Here is a 22905-nt window from a genome sequence, read left to right as displayed (position 1 = left end):
TTTTAGGTAATTAAAATATGTTTATAATAAAATATGACAATATATTCTTTATATATTCGTAAAAATTAGAATCCTTTCCTTACTCATCGTTATTCGGTGGATTAGATTAGCAGCTTGTCTTTTTCTACCCTTACGAGCGCTAATGTGAGTCAATGCAAAGTATCACTTAAGCCATTATAACTACATTCCGTGTGGACATTTTTCAAATAATCAGAAAGCTCCTGACGGTACTGAACCAAGGAACACATTACATAAAGGATTTCGTAAATATGTTTATTCGACTAGTATTTGAATCATAAAGGAAACAAGTAAAGAAACAAGCGATTTTACGTTGCTTTTTGCGGAACTGCATTTAGGCCGGTAGTGACTTTCGATTTGCTTTGATAGTTTGATAGAGCTACCCAAGACTCCCAATTTGTAACCTTCACGAGCCCTTTAGCTCTTCGACTATCGGCACAATGAGGAAATTGCTTAATTTTACGTTTTTCGTCGTAGGGAGACCCCTACCGTACTTTGTATGCTAAGAAATGTTTTCTTCTTCTTCTTTATCTGTTTACCCTCCAGGGTCGGTTTTTCCATCGGGCTAAGTGAGGTATCCCACCTCTACCGCCTCAAGGACAGTGTCCTGGTTCTTCAGATTCTGGGTCGGGATACAGCTGGGTAGGATGACCAGTACCTCGCCCAGGTGGCCTCACCTGCTATGCTAAAAAGGGGCCTTGCGGGCGGCGGCGGGATAGGGGGGGGGGGGAAGATTGGAAGGGATAGACAAACGAAGAGGGAAGGAAGCGGCCGTGGCCCTAAGTTAGGTACCATCCCAGCATTTTCCTGGAGGAGGAGTAGGAAAACCACTTCCAGGATGGCTGAGGTGGGAATCGAAACCACCTCTACTCAGTTGACCTCCCGAGGCTGAGTGGACCCCGTTCCAGCTCTCGTACCAATTTTCAAATTTCGTGGCAGAGCCAGGAATCGAACACGGGCCTCCGGTGGTGGCAACTAATCACACTAACCTCTACACCACAGAGGCGGAAAAGAAATGTTTCAACATTTAAAAACGCGGTCAAGTCGACACTGCATGTCGCGGATAGGCTCGGAGTGTGGGGTACAATTAGTCTAACTCGGGACTGAGACACGATGCCTCATAACGCAAGGTGTCGTTTGTTTTGTATTCAAGTGATCTAGCGATATCTGTAATCATATTTGCGGAAAAATGTGGCTACGTGCGTGAAATATTGTAAAACATTGAAGACATTTTGCTGTGATGCTGTAACATATAAAGAGAGAGAGAGAGAGAGAGAGAGAGGTATTAAAACCATGTATCAAGTTAATATTCGGAAAGCACTGTGAGAAAGACGATTTTAAAGATGTATGCATGTATTGTATGTGAAATAATTATTTACTATGTGACTTTATAAATTTCATTCTACAGCTGCTGCTGCTTAATTAAAGAAATGTTAAAAATGGAGTGCTAAGAATAGCGCGTCTCGTCATATCGCATTAAAAACCAATTCGAGGTTGCTTCTCAATCCGCGGCTTTCTAAGCTATTAATTATAGAGGGAAGCTCTACGCGGTGTTGGAAGGAAACATAACTTATAACTACTAGACATCTGACAACATTTATCAACTTTGTATCTTGAAATATGCGCTAAGTGGTACATGTTTTCTGAAAGAAACACTCCTACAGTTTGGCACCGGATGAGAAGACCTCAAGCGACCTACTCTGTGGAGAAATGACGTAAGGCATCTGTGCGATCTTCTTAGTTTCCACCTCACCGAAGGAATCGGCTGAGCGATATACTTGTTTTTGCGTTCGAACTCCGCCATCGGAAACCTGGAAGATGGTTTTACGTGCTTCAACACTTTTATATCAGCAAATGTCGGAGATCTGTAGTCACTCAAGAAAGGAATGAAATGCCACGTGATTTCCGGAGAGGCCTGGTGCAGGTCTTTTCGATTTGACCCCCGTAGGCGACCTGCGCGTCGTGATGAGGATAAAATGACGATGAAGACGGTACGTATACCCAGTCCACGTGCAAGTGGAATTAACCAATTATTGTTAAAATTCCAGAACCTGCCGGGAATCGAACCCGGAACCCCGGTGACCAAAGGCCAGCACGCTAACCAGTTAGCCATGGAGCCGGACAAGAAAGGAATGAGCGCATGGTGTTGTGAGCTTGCATTCGGAGGATGGTGGGTTCGAACCCCACTGTCGGCAGCCCTGAAGATGGTTTTCCGTGGTTTCCCATTTCCACGCCAGGAAAATGCTGGGGCTGCACCTTAATTAAGGCCACGGCCGTTTCCTTCCTATTCGAAGACCTTTCTTATCTCATCGTCACCGTAAGACCTATGTGTGTCGGTGCGACGTAAAGAAAAAAACCTCTTGCGCACATTTTCCCCGTGAATTGTGCTTCTCAGAACACTCGACAATGAACACGTGTTTGTTTCATTGTGAGCACAATTTTGTGTTGCATTCAACTGATCACTAAACACGTCTGCTTCTCTCACTCACTCACACGTAATAACACACCGAAAACCATCTTTAGGGCTGTCGATAGAGGGGTTCGAACTCACTATCTCCCGATTACTGGTTAGTGGAGGCTTCATTCATTCCATTCCTGACCCGGTCGAATGAAAATGACTGGAAACAGGTTGTGAAATAAGTACGTAGTGTTAATAGAGTAACTGCTTAACGTGAGAGATACGTACGCGCAGACATGTAGCCTAGTTGTACTTCCTCTCAAAGCGATAGTCACCGGCCGAGTTGGCCATACGGTTAGATAGTGGGTTCGAACCCAAATGTCGGCAGCCCTGAAGATGGTTTTCCGTGGTTTCCCATTTCACATCTGGCAAATCCGTACATTACATTACATTAACGCCATGGCCACTTCCTTACCATTCGAAGGCCTTTCCTGTCCCATCGTCGCCATAAGACCTATCTGTGTCGGTGCGGCGTAAAGCAAAATTGCATATAACTTAATAACAAAACAGTAGTCACCAACACCACCTTGTAAGGCATACCTTCCAACGAGGGTAGGCGGCATCTGCCGTTTACGTGAACTGCGTGCTTTTTTGTTCTGTGTGAGTTGCAGGAATGTTGGGGACAATACAAAAACCAAGTCCTCGAGGCTTGGGAAATAACCATTTAAAGTAAAAAGCTCCGACCCGGGCGGGAATCGAAACCGCGGCCCTCTGAACCGAAAGTAACGACGCTGACCATGTCACGAGGCGATTGATGTCCTACTAAAATCAGAGCTCTCACTTTTCTGCCCGGCTACAGCAGAACTCTTGAAACACTTTGAACAAATCTCTTGCTTGACAGTCAGGCGATGTTCAATGAAGGACGACCTTCGTAGCTGATTTTAGCTGTCCGGGGAGACAGGTTACTTCGGATCAGTCGTTTTGGTAATTTATTTCTTCTTTCTGCCACTGCAGATTGCCACAAGACAAAGAATACCAGAGACAAAGGAATAATAACTGTAGACTACGCTACAAAAATGCCTAAATACTGAGCGGAGTATCCGCGCGTGTTCGGGAGATACTGAGTTCGAATTCTTAATGTCCTGGCAACGATTTTCTGTGGTATCATATTTTCACTTCCAGGCAAATGCATTTACTGTTCATAGGCCACAGCCAATTCCTTCCATCTCCTTGCCTAATTTAATTTCCCATCATTAATTTCATCTTCATTAACTCCTCAGTTAAGTTTGGTGTCAGGAACGGCATCCGACCGTAAAACATGCCATATAATTTCATCTCACCTCATCCCACTTCTCCTTCAGGCAAATGCCGGGATGGCACCTAACTTATGGCCACGGCCGCTTCCTACCCTCTTCCTTGTCTATCCCTTCCAATCTTCTCATCCCCCCGCAAGGCCGCTGTTCACCATAGCAGGTGAGGCCGCCTGGGCGAGGTACTGGTCATACTCCCCAGTTGTATCCCCCGACCAAGAGTCTGAAGCTCCAGGACACTGCCCTTGAGGCGGTAGAGGTGGGATCCCTCGCTGAGTCCGAGGGAAAAGCCGAACCTGGAGGGTAAACAGATGATGATGATGATGAAGTAAAGGCACTAAAGAAAATCGGCAGAATTGCTGTACGTATACTATTTTCAGTTGCCACGTTTCAGTTTTCTAGTTTAATAATACCGGTAGATAAAGGAAACATTATAAATTTAGCTTACATCTCCCCATAAAGTAGTGCCTGCAACAGGATCCTTCCTGGCTGCCTCCATGGATTGCTCTGATGGGAGCGAGGTGCTTTAATGTATTCGAAACGTCGGCAATATGTACATAAATTACGTAACACAACGCGGTTCAACCCGGCAATGAATATAAAAACTGGAAAAGATCCAAAGGTAAGCAGCACGATTTTTTCTAGATTATTAAAAGAACTGTTTCCAGTCATTCGAGCGGATCAGGGTTGGAATGAAGCCCACATCTCTCGGCGAGGATACGAATTGTGCCGGCTGCCGAAGCCTGTCGCACTACTCTGGGGCAATGATTAATCACTGACAGATGAAATCAAATGGTATTGGAGAGTGTTGCTGGAATGAATGATGACAGGGAAAACCGGAATACCCGGCGGAAAACCTTCCCCACCTCCGCTGTGTCCAGCAAAAATATCACATGGAGTGACCGGGATTTGAACCACGGCAGCGGTGAGAGTCCTGTGCGCTCCCATCTGAGCCACGGAGGCTTTCCCCAAAAGACTAGTGTTACGAAAATGTTGCAAACTTTGGGCTGGGAAGACTTGGCAGTAAGGAGATGAGATGCTCGACTATGCCGTATGTTTCGAGCTGTCAGTGGTGAGATGGCGTGGAATGACATCAGTAGACGAATAAGTTTGAGTGGTGTCTTTACAAGTAGGAAAGATCACAATATGAATATAAAGCTGGAATTCAAGAGGGTAAATTGGGGCAAATATTCGTTTGTGTAGGAAAGGGAGTTACTGATAGGAATAACTTACCATGGGTGGTAGAGCTGGGATCTCTCGCTGTGTCCGGGGCAGAAAAACATCTCTGGACGGGTAAAGAGATTAAATAAATAAATAAATAAATAAATAAATAAATAAATAAATAAATAAATAAATAAATAAATAAATAGACGCATCTGTGGAGCAGTGGTTAGCATGATTAGCTGCCACCCCTGGAGGCCCGAGTTCGATTCTCGGCTCTGCCGGCTGTACGAAAGCTGGAACGGGGTCCACTCAACCTCGGGAGGTCAACTGAGTAGAGGTGGTTCGATTCCCACATCAGCCATCATCGAAGTGTTTATCCGCGGTTCACCTTTTCCCCTCCAAGCAAATGCCGCGATGGTACCTAACTTAAGGAAACGGCCGCTTCCTTTCCTCTTCCTTGCCTGTCCCTTCCAATATTCCCGTCCCTCTACAAGCCCCTGTTCAGCATAGCAGGTGAGGCCGCCTGCGCGAGGTACTGGTCCTCCTTCGCAGTTGTATCGCCGACCAAATGTCTGACGCTCCAGCACACTGCCCTTGAGATGGTAGAGCTGGTATCTCTCGCTGAGTCCGAGGGAAAAACCAACTCTGGCAGGTAAACAGATTAAATAAATAAATAAATAAATAAATAAATAAATAAATAAATAAATAAATAAATAATGGAGATATTCGAGATTATTACAATTTTCACAAATAGCCAGTTGTGCCCGAACATTTTAGTTCTATAATAATAATAATAATAATAATAATAATAATAATAATAATAATAATAATAATAATAATAATAATAATAATAATAATTTCGTGTGGCTATTTCTAGCCTTTGAGGCAGACTCTCCTACGAAGGTGTGCGGCATCTGACATGTATAGGATACTGTGTTTTATTGCAGTGGGAGTGTTGTGTGTGTTGTGTGAGATTTTCAGAAATGTTGGGGACAATAAAATTACCCAGTCCTCGGACAAATTGAATCAACAATTTTATTTTAAAATCTTCGATCCGGCCGGGAATCGAACCCGGGTCCCTCTGAAGCGAAAAGCACTACGCTGACAATGTAGCCAAGGAGCCGAACAAAAACTCGTGTCCTCACCCCTAATTGGTGAAGCTCCTTCCAGACACACCCGTAATGGGGGTGAGCTGCGCGTATTTTTTCCACATAACAACACTGCTGCCATTCTTACATCTCTGGCACTACCTGGAATTGAACCAGGGCCTCCGAGGACGGCAGCAAATAGTGCTGACCGTTACACTCCTGAAGTTCCATCTAGAAAATGTACATGACACAAATTCTAGAAAATCCCATTTTCTATCATTTATATCATCATCATCATCATCTGTTTACCCTCCAGGTTCGGCTTTTCCCTCGGACTCAGCGAGGGATCCCACCTCTACCGCCTGAAGGGCAGTGTCCTGGAGCTTCAGACTCTTGGTCGGGGATACAACTGGGGAGAATGGCCAGTACCTCGCCCAGGCGGCCTCACCTGCTATGCTGAACAGGGGCCTTGTGGAGGGATGAGAAGATTGGAAGGGATAGACAAGGAAGAGGGAAGGAAGCGGCCGTGGCCTTAAGTTAGGTACCATCCCGGCATTCGCCTGGAGGAGAAGTGGGAAACCACGGAAAACCACTTCGAGGATGGCTGAGGTGGAAATCGAACCCACCTCTACTCAGTTGACCTCCCGAGGCTGAGTGGACCCCGTTCCAGCCCTCGTACCACTTTTCAAATTTTCGTGGCAGAGCCGGGAATCGAACCCGGACCTCCGGGGGTGGCAGCTAATCACGCTAACCACTACACCACAGAGGCGGACCTATCATTTATATAATGATACATTATTGCCCTGCGAGCTTTAACAACGGTAAGTTAATTCTTTAAGTCCATGAAAGGCGAGCATTGCTGACGTGAAAGTAAGGTTTAGTCGTCATAGTACGGAATTAACTGGCGATGGTGGTGATTTATTCAGGGATGAAGTTAGGGCTCTAGGCCCTCTCCTACACTCAATAATAATGTGGTTCTTTTTGTTGAGATTGTTCTTCTCAGTTGAAAAAACGCGTGGTAATTAGCTGATACTGATAAAGAAGATAACGGTGACTATGAAAATGAGAAGAAATGTCGAACGTTGGGGTCACGGTCACACGTCTTGACGTAGAATACATGCCACGTGATAGGTACAGTAGAAATAAAGTATCGAGTATCTTGTGGTTTTGACTCATCAGCCCATAGACTCGTTTGATGCAGCTTTTCATGCCATCCTATACTGTGCTAACCTTTTCATTTCTACGTACGGTAACTACTACTTCCTACATCTATTCTATGGGAGAGGAAAGGCCTAGGAGTTGAAAGGAAGTGGCCGTGGCCTTAATTAAGGTGCAACCCCAGCATTAGCCTGGTGTGGAAATGGGAAACCACGGAAAACCATCTTCAGCGCTGCCGACAGTGGGATTCGAACCCACTATCTCCCGGAAACAAGCTCACAGCCGCGCGCCCCTAACTGCACGAACAACTCGCCCGGTGTTTGTCATATTTATATCTTGGTCTATCGCTGTCGTTGTTACGACCTACACTTCCCTTAAAAAGTAACTGAACAATTTCTATGTGTCATAAGATGTGTTCTATTATTCTCTCTCTTCTTCTCGTCTAACTTCGGCAAATCGTTCTCCTCTCAACAGATCGATTCAGTGTCTCTTCAATCGTGATTCGATTTACCCATCTCACCTTCAACATTATTCTGAAACACCACATTTCATAAGCTTATATTCCATTTTATTCTGAGCTACTTATTACCCATATTTCACTTCCATACAATGCCCCGCTCCAGACGAAAGTCTTCAGAAGCATCTTTCTAATTCCTCTACCAATGTCCGAAGATAGCAAATTTCTTTTCTTAAAAAAGACTGTTGTTTTCAATGGATTCGGTAGAGACCATTTTAAGCCAGTTTCAGGAAAGATAAGTGTAAAAATATTCCGACTATAACTTTGCTAATTTGTTACCATAACCACAAGTAACAGACGCCTAATTCATTCAACAGCGACTTTTATAAAGCTATTAAAATGACCCTTACTCTGATAATTAATTCAACACAAGTTTTTACGAGAGCTATTAGAATGGCACTTAGCCTGATATCTGATATTATTTGGACAATATCAGCACTTTGCCTCGATAAAGTACCTTCGGCAATTGCAGGTACAAACCCCCGCTTTCTTCCAGAAGTTATCACTGAAGCTGACTGAAGAGATAGTAAACGTGAGAGCACACGTCATGTGCATCGGAGGATTAGTTGTCACCTATTATGAACTCATTACGCATTGTGGCTGTTAAAAAGCCATCAGGACCAGAAATTTCGTGTTGTGCCTGTTTCGCAGGAGCCACGACGCGTTTTAGGCCTTTCATTTCGGTCATTAAGTGTTTGCTAGTCTTTGAGCGTAATATAAATGTACCTGTACCGGGAAGTACACCCCAACGCCGCACATTCATATTCAGCGCCTAAAGAACTCCTCTATTGGCAAAACAGTGAAACTGAAACTATACCTGCTTAGAACTTTACTCTGAAGATGTCACCACTAAAATCTTATATAATTTTGTTATTGTGAAGTTTCCTGAACTGTGTAAATTTCTACTTGTTTTGTTTTCCACTCATCAAGAAGTTTGGCCATTCTCTCATAGATGACACTACCAAAAAACTATGATCATGCACCCTGGTGGGTGGTACAAGAACTTATAATTCAAAGAAGTTTTGTATTCATATGTTTTTCTGATTGATGTTCATTTGTTTTTGGGTTGGCAATATTTCCTTTTTATTTCCGCCAGTTTTGAATCTAGCCAATCCCTAATTTCTGTAATAAATTTTGTACCAATCACAGTCCTCTTCTCCTTCTTCTTCGATTTTGAGTGTAACTTTTAAAGTGGCCAATAAAAGTGAGAGGGTGTGGCTAGCTTAATCTTGAATGGTCTCGAACTTTCCCCGTGGGTTTATAAACAGCGGATTTTCACGTCTCTGGGTCAATCGATCATCATCTTACCGAGTGTGTGTGTCAAGCAGGAGGTGGTCGGCCTCTTCTTCAGCTGCTAGAACTTCTACAAAGTGATGGCCACATAACATCTTTATTTTTTGCTATCTCCGCAGTTTAATCCGAGGGAAAGGTCCGAATCATTAACTATGTAACCTACTTTTCGAAAAATGTAACTCTCTGCCGGCCAATATAAAAACTTCATAAAACCTTCAACTGTAAATCGGGGATAGAGAGTGAAGTACCCTCTCGAGCTCCCCTTCATTTTGGTCTGAGGTGCCACGTTTTTGTTATCTTTCGTTTCTGCTATGTATCAAAGTTATTTCCATCCGAGCAACCTCAGTAGTTTGGAAATAGCCCCTGTTTCGTCGGCCAAGCGCCCTATAGGTTTTAAAGGTTTTTTGTTTGGAACTCAGTCTTCGACTCCATTCAAATTGTACTCGGGCCGTTTATTTAACCTGTTCTTTTTTCAATAAGGACCTGTAGATTGGGTACTAGATACCTCTGTGTAATGAGATTTATATTTGTAAATAGTGCCTTGTAAGGCCAGAGATTATTATATTTTCATGCAATGTTGCCTTGTGTAGGCTTGGAAAACTGAGAGCCTGTTAGCTCTTTTTCAAAGTAAGATTACTGTATGCCTCTTGAAGGCTAGATATTGTAACTTTAGGAGGAAGTGCTCTTTGAATTAGGAGATTTCTGCCCTTGTATAAATTTGTGCTCTTTTGTAAATTTGAATGGTTCATGTTTGTGGGTTACTGTAGTCACGTCCTAGTTCGTGAACCATGGGCAACGGCTGAGTGGCCTAGTAAGTGGTCCTGAGAGTCGGGGTACCAGTTGCTATGGAATGGGAGTGGGCATCTCGGACATATTCTGAATCGTGGCCTTCCTTGTGCTCAGGCGGCTAGGACTACACAATTCACCGGTGGTCCATAACCCGTTAGAGGAGAGATCCTCACTTGGACTATGTGCAAGTAGGGCAGCATCCTGCTTCATGAATTTACCGAGCTCAGAACACTTTAAGCAAGCCTCGGACCTATGGGAGTAATGGAGTCCCACTCCCATTTGACAGGCGAGGGACTCCTTGGAAACAACTTGGCGAACGAAATGGAATTCGATGGGGAGCTATCAATATTAATGGGGCTTATGGAAGAAAGAAGGTAGAACTTGCTGAATCAGCAAAGAGGATGCATCTGGATGTGCTAGGAGTAAGTGATATTCGGGTAAGGGGAGATAATGAGGAAGAGATAGGAGATTATAAAGTGTACTTGACGGGTGTTAGAAAGGGAAGGGCAGAGTCTGGGATAGGGCTCTTTATCAGGAATACCATTGCACGCAACATAGTTTCTGTTAGGCACGTAAATGAGCGAATGATGTGGGTAGATTTGTCAGTTGGAGGAATTAGGACAAGAATTGTGTCCGTGTATTCACCATGTGAGGGTGCAGATGCGGATGAAGTTGACAAGTTTTATGAAGCATTGAGTGACATCGTGGTCAGGGTCAACAGCAAGGATAGAATAGTGCTAATGGGCGATTTCAATGCGAGAGTTGGGAATAGAACTGAAGGATACGAAAGGGTGATTGGTAAATGTGGGGAAGATATGGAAGCTAATGGGAATGGGAAGTGTTTGCTGGACTTCTGTGCTAGTATGGGTTTAGCTGTTACGAATACATTCTTCAAGCATAAGGCTATTCACCGCTACACATGGGAGGCTAGGGGTACCAGATCCATAATAGACTATATCTTAACAGACTTTGAATTCAGGAAATCTTTTAGGAATGTACGAGTTTTTCGGGGATTTTTCGATGATACAGACCATTATCTGATCTGTAGTGAACTAAGTATCTCTAGGCCTAGGGTAGAGAAAGTGAAATCTGTCTGCAAACGAATAAGGGTAGAAAATCTCCAGGACGAGGAAATTAGACAGAAGTACATGGATATGATTAGTGAGAAGTTTCGAACAGTAGACAGTAACCAGGTTCAGGATATAGAAAGTGAATGGGTGGCATACAGGGATGCTGTAGTAGAAACAGCAAGGGAATGCCTAGGAACAACTGTGTGTAAAGATGGGAAAAGGCGAACATCTTGGTGGAATGATGAAGTGAGAGCAGCCTGTAAACGTAAAAAGAAGGCTTATCAGAAATGGCTCCAAACAAGGGCTGGGGCAGACAGAGATTTGTACGTAGATGAAAGAAACAGAGCGAAACAAATAGTTGTTGAATCCAAAAAGAAGTCATGGGAAGATTTTGGTAATAACCTGGAAAGGCTAGGTCAAGCAGCAGGGAAACCTTTCTGGACAGTAATGAAGAATCTTAGGAAGGGAGGGAAAAAGGAAATGAACAGTGTTTGGAGTAATTCAGGTGAACTCATAACCGATCCCAGGGAATCACTGGAGAGGTGGAGGGAATATTTTGAACATCTTCTCAATGTAAAAGGAAATCATCATGGTGGTGTTGCAAACGGTCAAGCTCATGGGGAGGAGGAAAATGATGTTGGTGAGATTATGCTTGAGGAAGTGGAAAGGATAGTAAATAAACTCCATTGTCATAAGGCAGCAGGAATAGATGAAATTAGACCTGAAATGGTGAAGTATAGTGGGAAGGCAGGGATGAAATGGCTTCATAGAGTAGTCAAATTAGCGTGGAGTGTTGGTAAGGTACCTTCAGATTGGACAAAAGCAGTAATTGCACCTATCTATAAGCAAGGGAACAGGAAGGATTGCAACAACTATCGAGGTATCTCATTGATTAGTATACCAGGCAAAGTATTCACAGGCATCTTGGAAGGGAGGGTGCGATCAGTCGTCGAGAGGAAGTTGGATGAAAACCAGTGTGGTTTCAGACCACTGAGAGGCTGTCAGGATCAGATTTTCAGTATGCGCCAGGTAATTGAAAAATGCTACGAGAGGAATAGGCAGTTGTGTTTATGTTTCGTAGATCTAGAGAAAGCATATGACAGGGTACCGAGGGAAAAGATGTTCGCTATACTGGGGGACTATGGAATTAAAGGTAGATTATTAAAATCAATCAAAGGCATTTATGTTGACAATTGGGCTTCAGTGAGAATTGATGGTAGAATGAGTTCTTGGTTCAGGGTACTTACAGGAGTTAGACAAGGCTGTAATCTTTCACCATTGCTGTTTGTAGTTTACATGGATCATATGCTGAAAGGTATAAAATGGCAGGGAGGGATTCAGTTAGGTGGAAATGTAGTAAGCAGCCTGGCCTATGCTGACGACTTGGTCTTAATGGCAGACTGTGCCGAAAGCCTGCAGTCTAACATCTTGGAACTTGAAAATAGGTGCAATGAGTGTGGTATGAAAATTAGCCTCTCGAAGACTAAATTGATGTCAGTAGGTAAGAAATTCAACAGAATTGAATGTCAGATTGGTGATACAAAGCTAGAACAGGTCGATAATTTCAAGTATTTAGGTTGTGTGTTCTCCCAGGATGGTAATATAGTAAGTGAGATTGAATCAAGGTGTAGTAAAGCTAATGCAGTGAGCTCGCAGTTGCGATCAGCAGTATTCTGTAAGAAGGAAGTCAGCTCCCAGACGAAACTATCTTTACATCGGTCTGTTTTCAGACCAACTTTGCTTTATGGGAGCGAAAGCTGGGTGGACTCGGGATATCTTATTCATAAGTTAGAAGTAACAGACATGAAAGTAGCAAGAATGATTGCTGGTACAAACAGGTGGGAACAATGGCAGGAGGGAACTCGGAATGAGGAGATAAAGGCTAATTTAGGAATGAACTCGATGGATGAAGCTGTACGCATAAACCGGCTTCGGTGGTGGGGTCATGTGAGGCGAATGGAGGAGGATAGGTTACCTAGGAGAATAATGGACTCTGTTATGGAGGGTAAGAGAAGTAGAGGGAGACCAAGACGACGATGGTTAGACTCTGTTTCTAACGATTTAAAGATAAGAGGTATAGAACTAAATGAAGCCACAACACTAGTTGCAAATCGAGGATTGTGGCGACGTTTAGTAAATTCTCAGAGGCTTGCAGACTGAACGCTGAAAGGCATAACAGTCTATAATGATAATGTATGTATGTATGTATGTTGTAAATTTGAGCTAGGAGCTAAGCAAAAGTAAAGCGAGGGCTTGAAGCCCACGATCTGTTAAAACAACTAATCTTGTCTTTCCTACGCTTGTTTAATGATTGCTACTTGTACCTGTAAAAATTGTTAAGTTTGAAATTTTAGAAAATATAACCTTCAGTTCTTGACATTGTAGTTAGACCCATTCATCCCGGCACCATTAAAGAAAAAGGGGTCTGATTTGTTGGTGTTAATCCTTAGGCTCTTGAGTTTCCTTGAGTTGATCATTATTTCCAACCTTTCCCCTTCTTCTACCAAATCTTTGAGCTTTGCTTGCATTTCCCCATGTACCCCAGACAGGAGACACAAATGGTCAGTAAATTCCAGATCTTCAAGCCTATTGACTAATCCCCATTGGATACCACTTTTCACATTTGGAGTCATGTTCCGCATTACCGCATCAATCACAACCAAACACATAGTTGGCGACAGGATACACCCTTGCCGAACTCCTGAGCGTACTGGTGTGGGCTCCGATATACGGCCCCCATGAATGACTTTACATGTTTAACCACGGTACGGTACGTTTCTTGATTGAGATCGACAATTTGTGCTGGCACTCTGTAACGCTTCACCTCCTTCCACATGGCTTCTCTGTTGATCGAATCAAAATCTTTCTCAAAGTCAACGAACACTGCGTAGAGGCGAGATGACCATTCGGCACACTACTCCAGAATTGTCCTCAAGGTGTTTATTTGGTGAATGAACGAGCATTTCGGACGAAAGCCTGCCTGTTCTCGTCGCAGACTCAAGTTGACATACTCTTTAATTATGTTCAGCAGAATCCTGGCGAAGACTTTGCTAGGGATTGAGAGAAGCGTAATGTCACTCCAGCTGTTAGAATTTGACGTATCTCCATTTGCTGGCAACTTCACCGACAAGGCACAGCTCCTGTCTGTTGGCATTTCTCCAGTAACCCATACCTTCTCGAATAGAGGCTTCAATATATCTGCAGTGGTGTCCATATCAATCTTCATGACTTCTGTTGGAATGTTGTCAATTTCTGCTGCCTTAGCACTATGCAACTCTCTCAGTGCCTTCTTGATTCCAGTACTGTTGGAATGCAGGTTTTAATCCTTGGGTCAGACTGAATATATTCTTCTTATTATTATGCTTCCACCCACATCTGACTGATCTTCCATGGGGTGGTATAGAACTGCAGAAAAAATGTTTCTGCGATCGCTTCAGTTGATCCTCAGGATTAGTTAAAAGGGTTCCATATTTGAACCTGACTGGATGGTTTTTCTGAATCTGCTTCCTTGCCAGAATTCTGGTGATGGTATAGAGTTCTTTGTGATTTCCCTCGTTGGCTGTATTTTTTGCCAGACAGATCATCTGTCCAGTTCGTTTGATCCCTCCTCACATTTCTCTTTACTTCCTTATCCTTTGCAGAATATTTTCATTGCAGGTCTACCTTTCTTGCTCGTATCTCACATGCGTTCATTGTCTCCTTTGTCTCTCTCCTCTCTATAACGATTTCCTATAACTGTTCCGTCATCCAGTCTTGTTTTTCCTTCTGACATTAAAACCCAGGATATTTTCACTTCAGCCACAGCGCCACTCCAGTGGTTAGAGAAACAACAATATGTAACCGAAAAGCACGGAGAATTTCGCACAACTTCGGACCAGGAACTTCACCCTACTTTAAACACTGTAATCGTCCTCATTCTTTCTCGACTTTGTCCATCTTTACCGTAATTCACTTTACGTTCACGTTTAACATGCCGTGTGAAACGTTTGAATAGTGGCTTGTAAATTCGCATAAATTCATGAAGAAAATCTGTATTCCATTACGAATTCCCGTGCAAGAACGGATACAAATGCTAGTATATAAATATATAGATAAAGAAGGAATTTATGATTACAAAACAAAATAAAGATAATAAAAGAGTGTATTGGCCAAAGAAGGAAATAATCATTACTAAAGAAAGAAAGAAAGAAAAACCAAACAATGAAAAAGTAAGGAAAGAAAGGAAACAAAGAAACAACTCAAACCAACAAACGAATGAACAAATAACATTTCGCAGTGAGGGGAGAATCAGCGGGGAAGGTGGAGAAGGCGAAGACAGACCGAACGGGTGAGTCAGGTGTAGGGGAAGTGGTGTGGGGGTTTGCACTCTGGTCAACCTAGTGAAGACGTCTCCTGCACCTTGTGCCGTTCAGTGCACGAGCGCATGCACCCTGAGATGCCCTGGGCTACTACTACACTACAATACGTACTACTTAATTGTACGATTTTTTATTTCTACAATAGCCTAACAGGATGAAAATTGCTGTTAATTACTGGAAACAGAGAATAATACACAAGAATTACACAATTCTTAACTTCAGTTATGTCTACCCTAATTACTACAACAGAATTCTAGTAAGAGGGTTACTACAGATAGGCCCTACCACTGATACGGTACTATACTACACAAATATTTCACAGTAATATAATAAACACACTATTTTCTAATAAGATATTATAATACGCTACAATAATTTTAAACTACGTTCAGATTAATTTCAGATACTACAAAACACTACAATAATTTTAAACCACGCTCAGGCGTATTCTAATTACAACAGGTTATTACCAAGCAAAAACAGAAAATGAAATTACCATTAAAGTTCGAATTTCTCAAAACTACTCAAAATTATAGAATAGGCACTCTAATTTCTAATAAGTTACTATACTACACTACAATAATGTTTAAACTACGTTCAGACGGATCCTAATTACAATAGGTTATTACTAAGCACAAATAGAAATGAAAATTCCAATTAGGCCTAAATTAGATATTCGCAAGGACCACCGGTACTCAAAGATTACCAACAAAGTTAAACACGTAGACAGATTAATATTAGTACTACTTTATCCTACTATGCTGTAATAGAAATGAAACCTGCCGTTTGCACAAAATACACACGAATATAACAGGCAAGATACTATCTAATATACCGCATCTACACTAAAATTCTCAACTGAAATGTGGTTATGTAGTGGTTAGCGTGATTAGCTGCCACCCCCGGCTCTGCAGCGAAATTTTTAAAAGTGGTACGAGGGATGGAACGGGGTTAACTCAGCCTCGGGACGTCAACTGAGTGGAGGAGGGTTCGATTCTAACCTCAGCCATCCTTGAAGTGGTTTTCCGTGGTTTCCCACTTTTCCTCCAGGCGAATGCCGGGATGCCACCTAACTTAAGGCCACGGCCGCTTCCTTCCCCCTCCCTTGTATATCCCTTCCAATCTTCCTATCCCCCTACAAGCCCCAGTTCAGCATAGCAGGTGAGGCCACCTGGGCGATTTACTGGTTCTTCTCCACAGATGTATCCCCTTCGAGCCAAAGTCTCACTTTCCAGGACACTGTCCTTGAGGCAGTAGAGATGGGATAACTCACTGAGTCCGAGGGAAAAACCAACCCTGGACTGCAAACGGATTAAGAAAGAAAGAAAGAAAGAAAGAAAGAAAGAAAGAAAGAAAGAAACAAGGATAATAAATAAATAAATAAATGAGGAGATGCTCGCTACTAAAGAAAGAGATATGGAGGTTCTCGTTGCTAAAAAAGAAAGAAAGAAAGAAAGAAAGAAAGAAAGAAAGAAAGAAAGAAAGGAGGAAATCAGGAACTTATTTCGCGACATCCTATATCTTCTGAATTTTGTCGGTCGGAATCAATAAATAGTTGCCAAAGAGAGTTCAGATTGGAAAGATAAAAGACATGTAAGGTATGAGATCCATGGATCCTAGTACGTCTAGTCAACGTGCTGTGCCTCTTGCGCTGCAGTCGACAAGCTAGCGTGCTCGGCTCAGAAGGTGGACGATTTAACAATGATAATCTCCACAGAATTGAATCACTTGGGATGGTAAGACTTAGTGACCTAAATACTATGTAATAGCCGCAGAAAGAGTGCTATTATTGGGTAATTGGAGCGAGATGGCCGTAGGATGGACACACAGAATGCTTTGAATTGAGACTGGCGACTTCGTTTACGTGCCGCCTTGTGAGCAAATTATATGTCTGAGGTCCGGGTGGGCAATTCAGCTCTGATGCTAGCTGCTGGAGGTAGGGCAGTGTGCTTGAGAATAATAATAATAATAATAATAATAATAATAATAATAATAATAATAATAATAATAATAATAACAATAATAATAATAATAATAATACCGAGCTCGATAGCTGCAGTCGCTTAAGTGCGGCCAGTATCCAGTATTCGGGAGATAGTAGGTTCGAACCCCACTTTCGGCAGCCCTGAAAATGGTTTTCCGTGGTTTCCCCACTTTCACACCAGGCAAATGCTGGGGCTGTACCTTAATTAAGGCCACGGCCGCTTCCTTCCCACTCCTAGCCCTTTCCTGTCCCATCGTCGCCATAAGACCTATCTGTGTCGGTGCGACGTAAAGCAACTAGCAATAATAATAATAATAATAATAATAATAATAATAATAATAATAATAATAATGGAAAGAGGCCCAAGGGACGACCATGACAGCGATGAACCGATACAGTGCAAAATGACCTGAAAGCTGTAAGACCACATCCAGACATGGCTAGAGACCGAATTAAATGGAGACAACGAATCCACACAGCGGACCCTGCACCATACGGGACAAACGCTAAGGAATAATAACAAATATTGAATTTTCGTCCCACTAACTATATTCGTAGTTTTAGGAGACGCCAATGTGTCAGAACTTAGTTCCAGTGGAGTTCGTTTCTGAATCTTAGATGTTTTAGGCCGAATTGCAATGATGTAATTAACTAAAAACTGATAAAAATCGGGAATAACTAATGGTACAAATATCTGTCTCGTTGAAACGTTTGTATTATCTGAATTTTGATATGGTGGTGAGACCTGCTCCGTAAAGGCTCATAACAAAAAAGCATCGATGCATTTGAAGTGTGGTGCTGGCGTAGAGTGCCTTGGACCACCAGATGAAACAATGGCTCTAAACTTCAGGAGCTCAAGTTTTTTAAACGACCTTCTTCTCGCATGTATTGTACGTCCAACCCCTGCCCCGTTTCTCTACGGGGTGGGGTATGAAGTAAGATGAAATGAAAAGAAGTATGGCTTTTCTTTTTGCTGTTTGCTTTACGTCGCACCGACACAGAGAGGTCTTGTTGGGTGGGAAAGGCCTAGGAATGGGAAGGAAGCGGCCGTGGCCTTAATTAAGGTACAGCCCCAGAATTTGCCTGGTGTGAAAATGGGAAACCACGGAAAACCATCTTCAGGGCTGCCGACAGTGGGGTTCGATCCACTAACTCCCGGATGCAAACTAACAGCTGTGAGCCCCAAACCGCACGGCTAACTCGACCGGTAGTATGGCTTTTAGTGCCGGGCGTGTCCGAGGACTTGTTTGGCTCGCCAGGTGCTGGTCTTTTTATTTGACTCCCGTAGGCGACCTGCACGTCGTGATGAGAATGAAATGATGATGAAGACGACACATACACCCAGCCCCCGTGCCAGCGAAATTAACCAACGATGGTTAAAATTCCCGACCCTGCTGGGAATCGAACCCGAGACTCCTGTGACCAAAGGCCAGCACGCTAACCATTTAGCCATGGAGCCGGACTGAAGCGAGATGAATCTTCGTAGAGAGCTTTTATGACCGCATGCCCTTCCTGACGACAACCTCACCAGAGGAGTTAATAAGGTGAAATGAATGACGTGGTGTATGATAGTAGGAAAGGAGAGGAAATTTAAAAGATGTATTCGATAAATTTCCTACTTCTTTGATATTACTTAAGGAAAGACTCAACCATACCAAACCCCCATGGCGCGACAACCCTAAGTGAAGATATGTTGTGATTTATTGACTGATTGACTGAATGAGAGTGAGTAAAGTATGATAGATCTATCACCTTATACAGGCAGTCATAATGATGTCATAATGTCATAATGTCGCTCACAGGGTTGGCTGGTGTGTGCATATCAGTGGGCTCAACAGGCACATATGTAAGAGTAACTTCTGGCTTGGCTAGGAAATCAACGGGAAACTATCTCGATTTTTATGTCAGAAAGTCAATTCTGCAAACTTTTCTGCATTCTTTGTTAACTTATCTTGGAACAGTTTGAAGAAAACTACTGACAGTGATCCTATTTTGACAGTTCACAGCGAGACCGAACAGTCACTAACGCCATGACACGTGACGTAACGTGAAGTAGTGACAGTATCATTCAGTCAATGTAGTATGAGTTATCGTTAGAGGAGGGTGTGACCTGCACGCTGTTCACTTTCGTAGTGCTGAGGAACTACGAAGTCTTATTGAGTTGTGTTTATAGGAGGATGAGATTTGTATATGTTTCAGTTTGAAGTCACCGCCACTGATGTCCTCCATTCTTGAACAGACCCAGCCTTGGGAGTAAAGGTTGATGCTGGTTCTGTGGTAACTGCGAGTTATTTGTACAGTAAGTCATCTCACAACGGACATCTCTAACTAAAGGATATTTTTTATTCCCTCGCAGAAATAAATGGTCTTAAATGTTAAAGTCACTTCTAAAGGACGGCTATTCTTAATAACGGACGAGAAAGAAAACAGCGTTTATTTTAAGACTTCCAAAGAAAGGAAACTTAAAAGAAAACACTTAAAGTTTCCCAATTTAGGGGTAAGAGTGATGCTATATGAAAACCTACAACCTGTTTTCCAGTGAGTGAGCGGGTCAGGGATGGAATGAATGAAGCCCCCATCTTGCGCCGAATGTAGGAATCGTGCCGGCTGTCGTATTTTGTCGCACTCCTCTGGGTCAATGATTAATGACTGACAGATGAAATGAAATGATATTGGAGAGTGTTTCTGGAATGAAAGATGACAGGGAAAACCGGAGTACCCGGAGAAAAACCTGTCCTGCCTCTGCTTTGTCCAGCACAAAGCTCACATTGAGTGACCGGGATTTGAACCACGGAACCCAGCGGTGAGAGGCCAGCGCGCTACCGTCTGAGCCACAGAGGCAACATAGTGATGCTATAATAGGTTTTTTTAAATTTTTAATTTTTTTAAAAATTTGCTTAACGTCGCACCGACATAAAAAGGTCTTGTGACGACGATGGGATAAGAAAGGGCTAGGAGTTGGAAGGAAGCGGCCGTGGACTTAATTAAGGTGCAGCCACAGCATTTGACAGGTGTGAAAATGGTAAACCACGGGAAACCATCTTGTGGGCTGCCGACAGTAGGTTCGAACCCACTATCTCCCGAATGCAAGCTCACAGCTGCGCGCTCAGAATCGTATAGCCAAATCGCTCGGTGGAACAATTTGTGTTGTCCCGAAGTAGTTGGTATCTACGTGTTATTCAACAAATTTATTGCTGCACTGTGTCTTTAGAAGTGTGGTAAAATACACCAGAAATGCAAACAATTAATATTAAAAGAAAAAGCTGAAATCATCAATGCGTACGAGAAAATTAAGTAGGATTACTTCAAAAGATTCGGATCTATCCCAGGATATATAAGATAACGGTTTGTAGAATGTTGCACTTCATATAGTAATAAGTTCTTAGGCATGTGTTTAACACGTACAGTGCATAGATAGATGTCATTATCAATATAAACATTGTGCAATAACATGTTATTATAGAAAACTATTTTTCAGAGCATTCTAAGCTTTTACCGCTCCCATGGCCCAGGCGGCAGGGCGCCGGCCTCCCATCGCTGGGTTCCGTGGTTCAAATCCCGGTCACTCCATGTGAGATTTGTGCTGGACAAAGCGGAAGCAGGACAGGTTTTTCTCAGCGTACTCCGGTTTTCCCCGTCACCTTTCATTCCGGCAACACTTTCTAATATCATTTCCATCTGTCAGTCATTGGTGCGAGGAGTGCGGCAGGCTTCGGCAGCTGGCACAGTTCCTATCCTCGCCGCTAGATGGGAGTTCATTCATTCCATTCCTGACCCCGTCAAATGACTGGGAACAGGCCGTGGATTTTCATTTCTAATCCTTTTCCGATTAGCGGACACCTCTTAATAACAAACATTTTTACGTTCCCCTCGGTGTTCCTTATAGCGAAGTTCTTCACAGAACTCAGCACATTATTGGTTACGGGAATTGTTTCTTGCGTCATGTTCTTTTTTTTTTTTTTCCTGCCATGCAGTGCCCAGTACTGATACACGCTGTGTTGAACTACAATATCGAATATTTGAAGAGGTCGCACGTAATTGGAATGCTTATTCATCTTCGATTTATAGGAGTGCCCACGTACCGGCTATCCATACAAAATTCCCCTGACTTTTCAAATCTTATGTCTAAGTGAGCATGGTAATACCGCGTATCCGACAATGCACTTCCTGTCCATTATTTACCTTAAAACTGGCCACACCTTTCAGCCAGATATGGAGATGCAGTCCATCAGGACAATTTTCGTTGGGTTCGTTTTCCAATGCGTATGTGTAGAGGAAAATTAACCTTAGTTTGCCGTAGTATAGGAATATATGTGCACCGGGCGAGTTGGCCGTGCGCCTAGAGGCGCGCGGCTGTGAGCTTGCATCCGGGAGATAGTAGGTTCGAATCCCACTATCGGCAGCCCTGAAAATGGTTTTCCGTGGTTTCCCATTTTCACACCAGGCAAATGCTGGGGCTGTACCTTAACTAAGGCCACGGCCGCTTCCTTCCAACTCCTAGGCCTTTCCTATCCCATCGTCGCCATAAGACCTATCTGTGTCGGCGCGACGTAAAACCCCTAAAAAAAAAAAAAAAAAAAAAGAAGGAATATATGTTTGACGTTTTTAGGCACTCCTACAGTATAATGCATTCGGGGTAATTTACCTTTGCACATTAGCATACAAAAATGGAACCGAACGAGTTGGCCGTACGATTAAGGTCACATAGGTGTGAGCTTGCATTCGGGAGATGGTGGGTTCGAATCCTACCGTTGGGAGCCTTGAAGATGGTTGTCCGTGGTTTCCCATTTTCACCATTTTTACTCCAGGCAAATGCTGTGGCAGTATCTTATCTAAGTCACACCCGCTACCTTCCCTACTCTAACCCTTTCCCATCTCTCCGACGGCGAAACATTTGTTTGTGTTAATGCGACGTTAAACCACTTAAAATGCAATGAAAATTGTTCTGATGGACTCAGTATCCATATGAGGCTGGGAGGCGTGACCAGTCCTAACACTTAAGTATTCGCGCCACATAAACACTCACCCGATAGTACCTTTCTAAGCGCTCGGAGAGATTCAATATGAGCAGACATTAATAAATAAAATATACATTCCGGTACAAACACAACATGAAAACAGGTTATTGGTCAGTAGCTCAACCACAAATCCCTCAGCTATTACAAGAGAAAACAGAGTTCACGTTCACGAATACGTCACCAATACACACGTGCATGGGTCCCTCACCTGCACGAGACACTGTTGCGATCGGCCATGGAGTGGTCAGCTAGTGCCGGTACTCGCCACTGAGTCTAAATATACAATGTTTAGATGTTAGCTCATGAGTGGAGTAGGCGGGGCATTTGGAGTTATACAGGACAGCCTTGAGATGGAAATACTGCCTAGGACCTCGGACCACACATTGACTGTTCTTTGATCCCTCCTTAATGTTCGTTCATACAGCAATTTTTTTAAATTTAAACCTTACATGCTTTTCCTATTATAAATATCATTGCTTTAATAATTTCGTGTGGCTATTTCTAGCCGAGTGCAGCCCTTGTAAGGCCGACCCTCCGATGAGGGTGGGCAGCATCTGCCATGTGTAGGTAACTGCGTGTTATTGTGGTGGAGGACAGTGTTATGTGTGGTGCGTGAGTTGCAGGGATATTGGGAACAACACAAACACCCAGCCCCCGGGCCACTGGAATTAACCAATGAAGGTTAAAATCCCCGACCCGGCCGGGAATCGAACCCGGGACCCTCTGAACCGAAGGCCAGT

The 22905-nt window shown here is 43.2% G+C and overlaps 1 protein-coding gene across 1 annotated transcript in view; it reads right to left on the bottom strand.

Annotated features, from left to right (window-relative positions):
• LOC136874967 (pickpocket protein 28) overlaps positions 1 to 22410 on the bottom strand; it is a 257670-nt gene extending 235260 nt beyond the window's left edge. The window contains exon 1 of the mRNA XM_067148678.2: positions 22374 to 22410. Coding sequence (XP_067004779.2) covers positions 22374 to 22402 — 29 coding nt within the window. The 5' untranslated portion in view covers positions 22403 to 22410. The remainder of the gene's footprint in view (positions 1 to 22373) is intronic.
• Positions 22411 to 22905: the final 495 nt, after the last annotated feature.

The sequence above is a fragment of the Anabrus simplex genome, chromosome 5, assembly GCF_040414725.1.
Source record: "Anabrus simplex isolate iqAnaSimp1 chromosome 5, ASM4041472v1, whole genome shotgun sequence".
Lineage (NCBI taxonomy): Eukaryota > Metazoa > Arthropoda > Insecta > Orthoptera > Tettigoniidae > Anabrus > Anabrus simplex.
The sequence above is the reverse complement of the archived record's forward strand: the minus strand, read 5'-3'. Positions and strand labels throughout refer to the sequence as shown.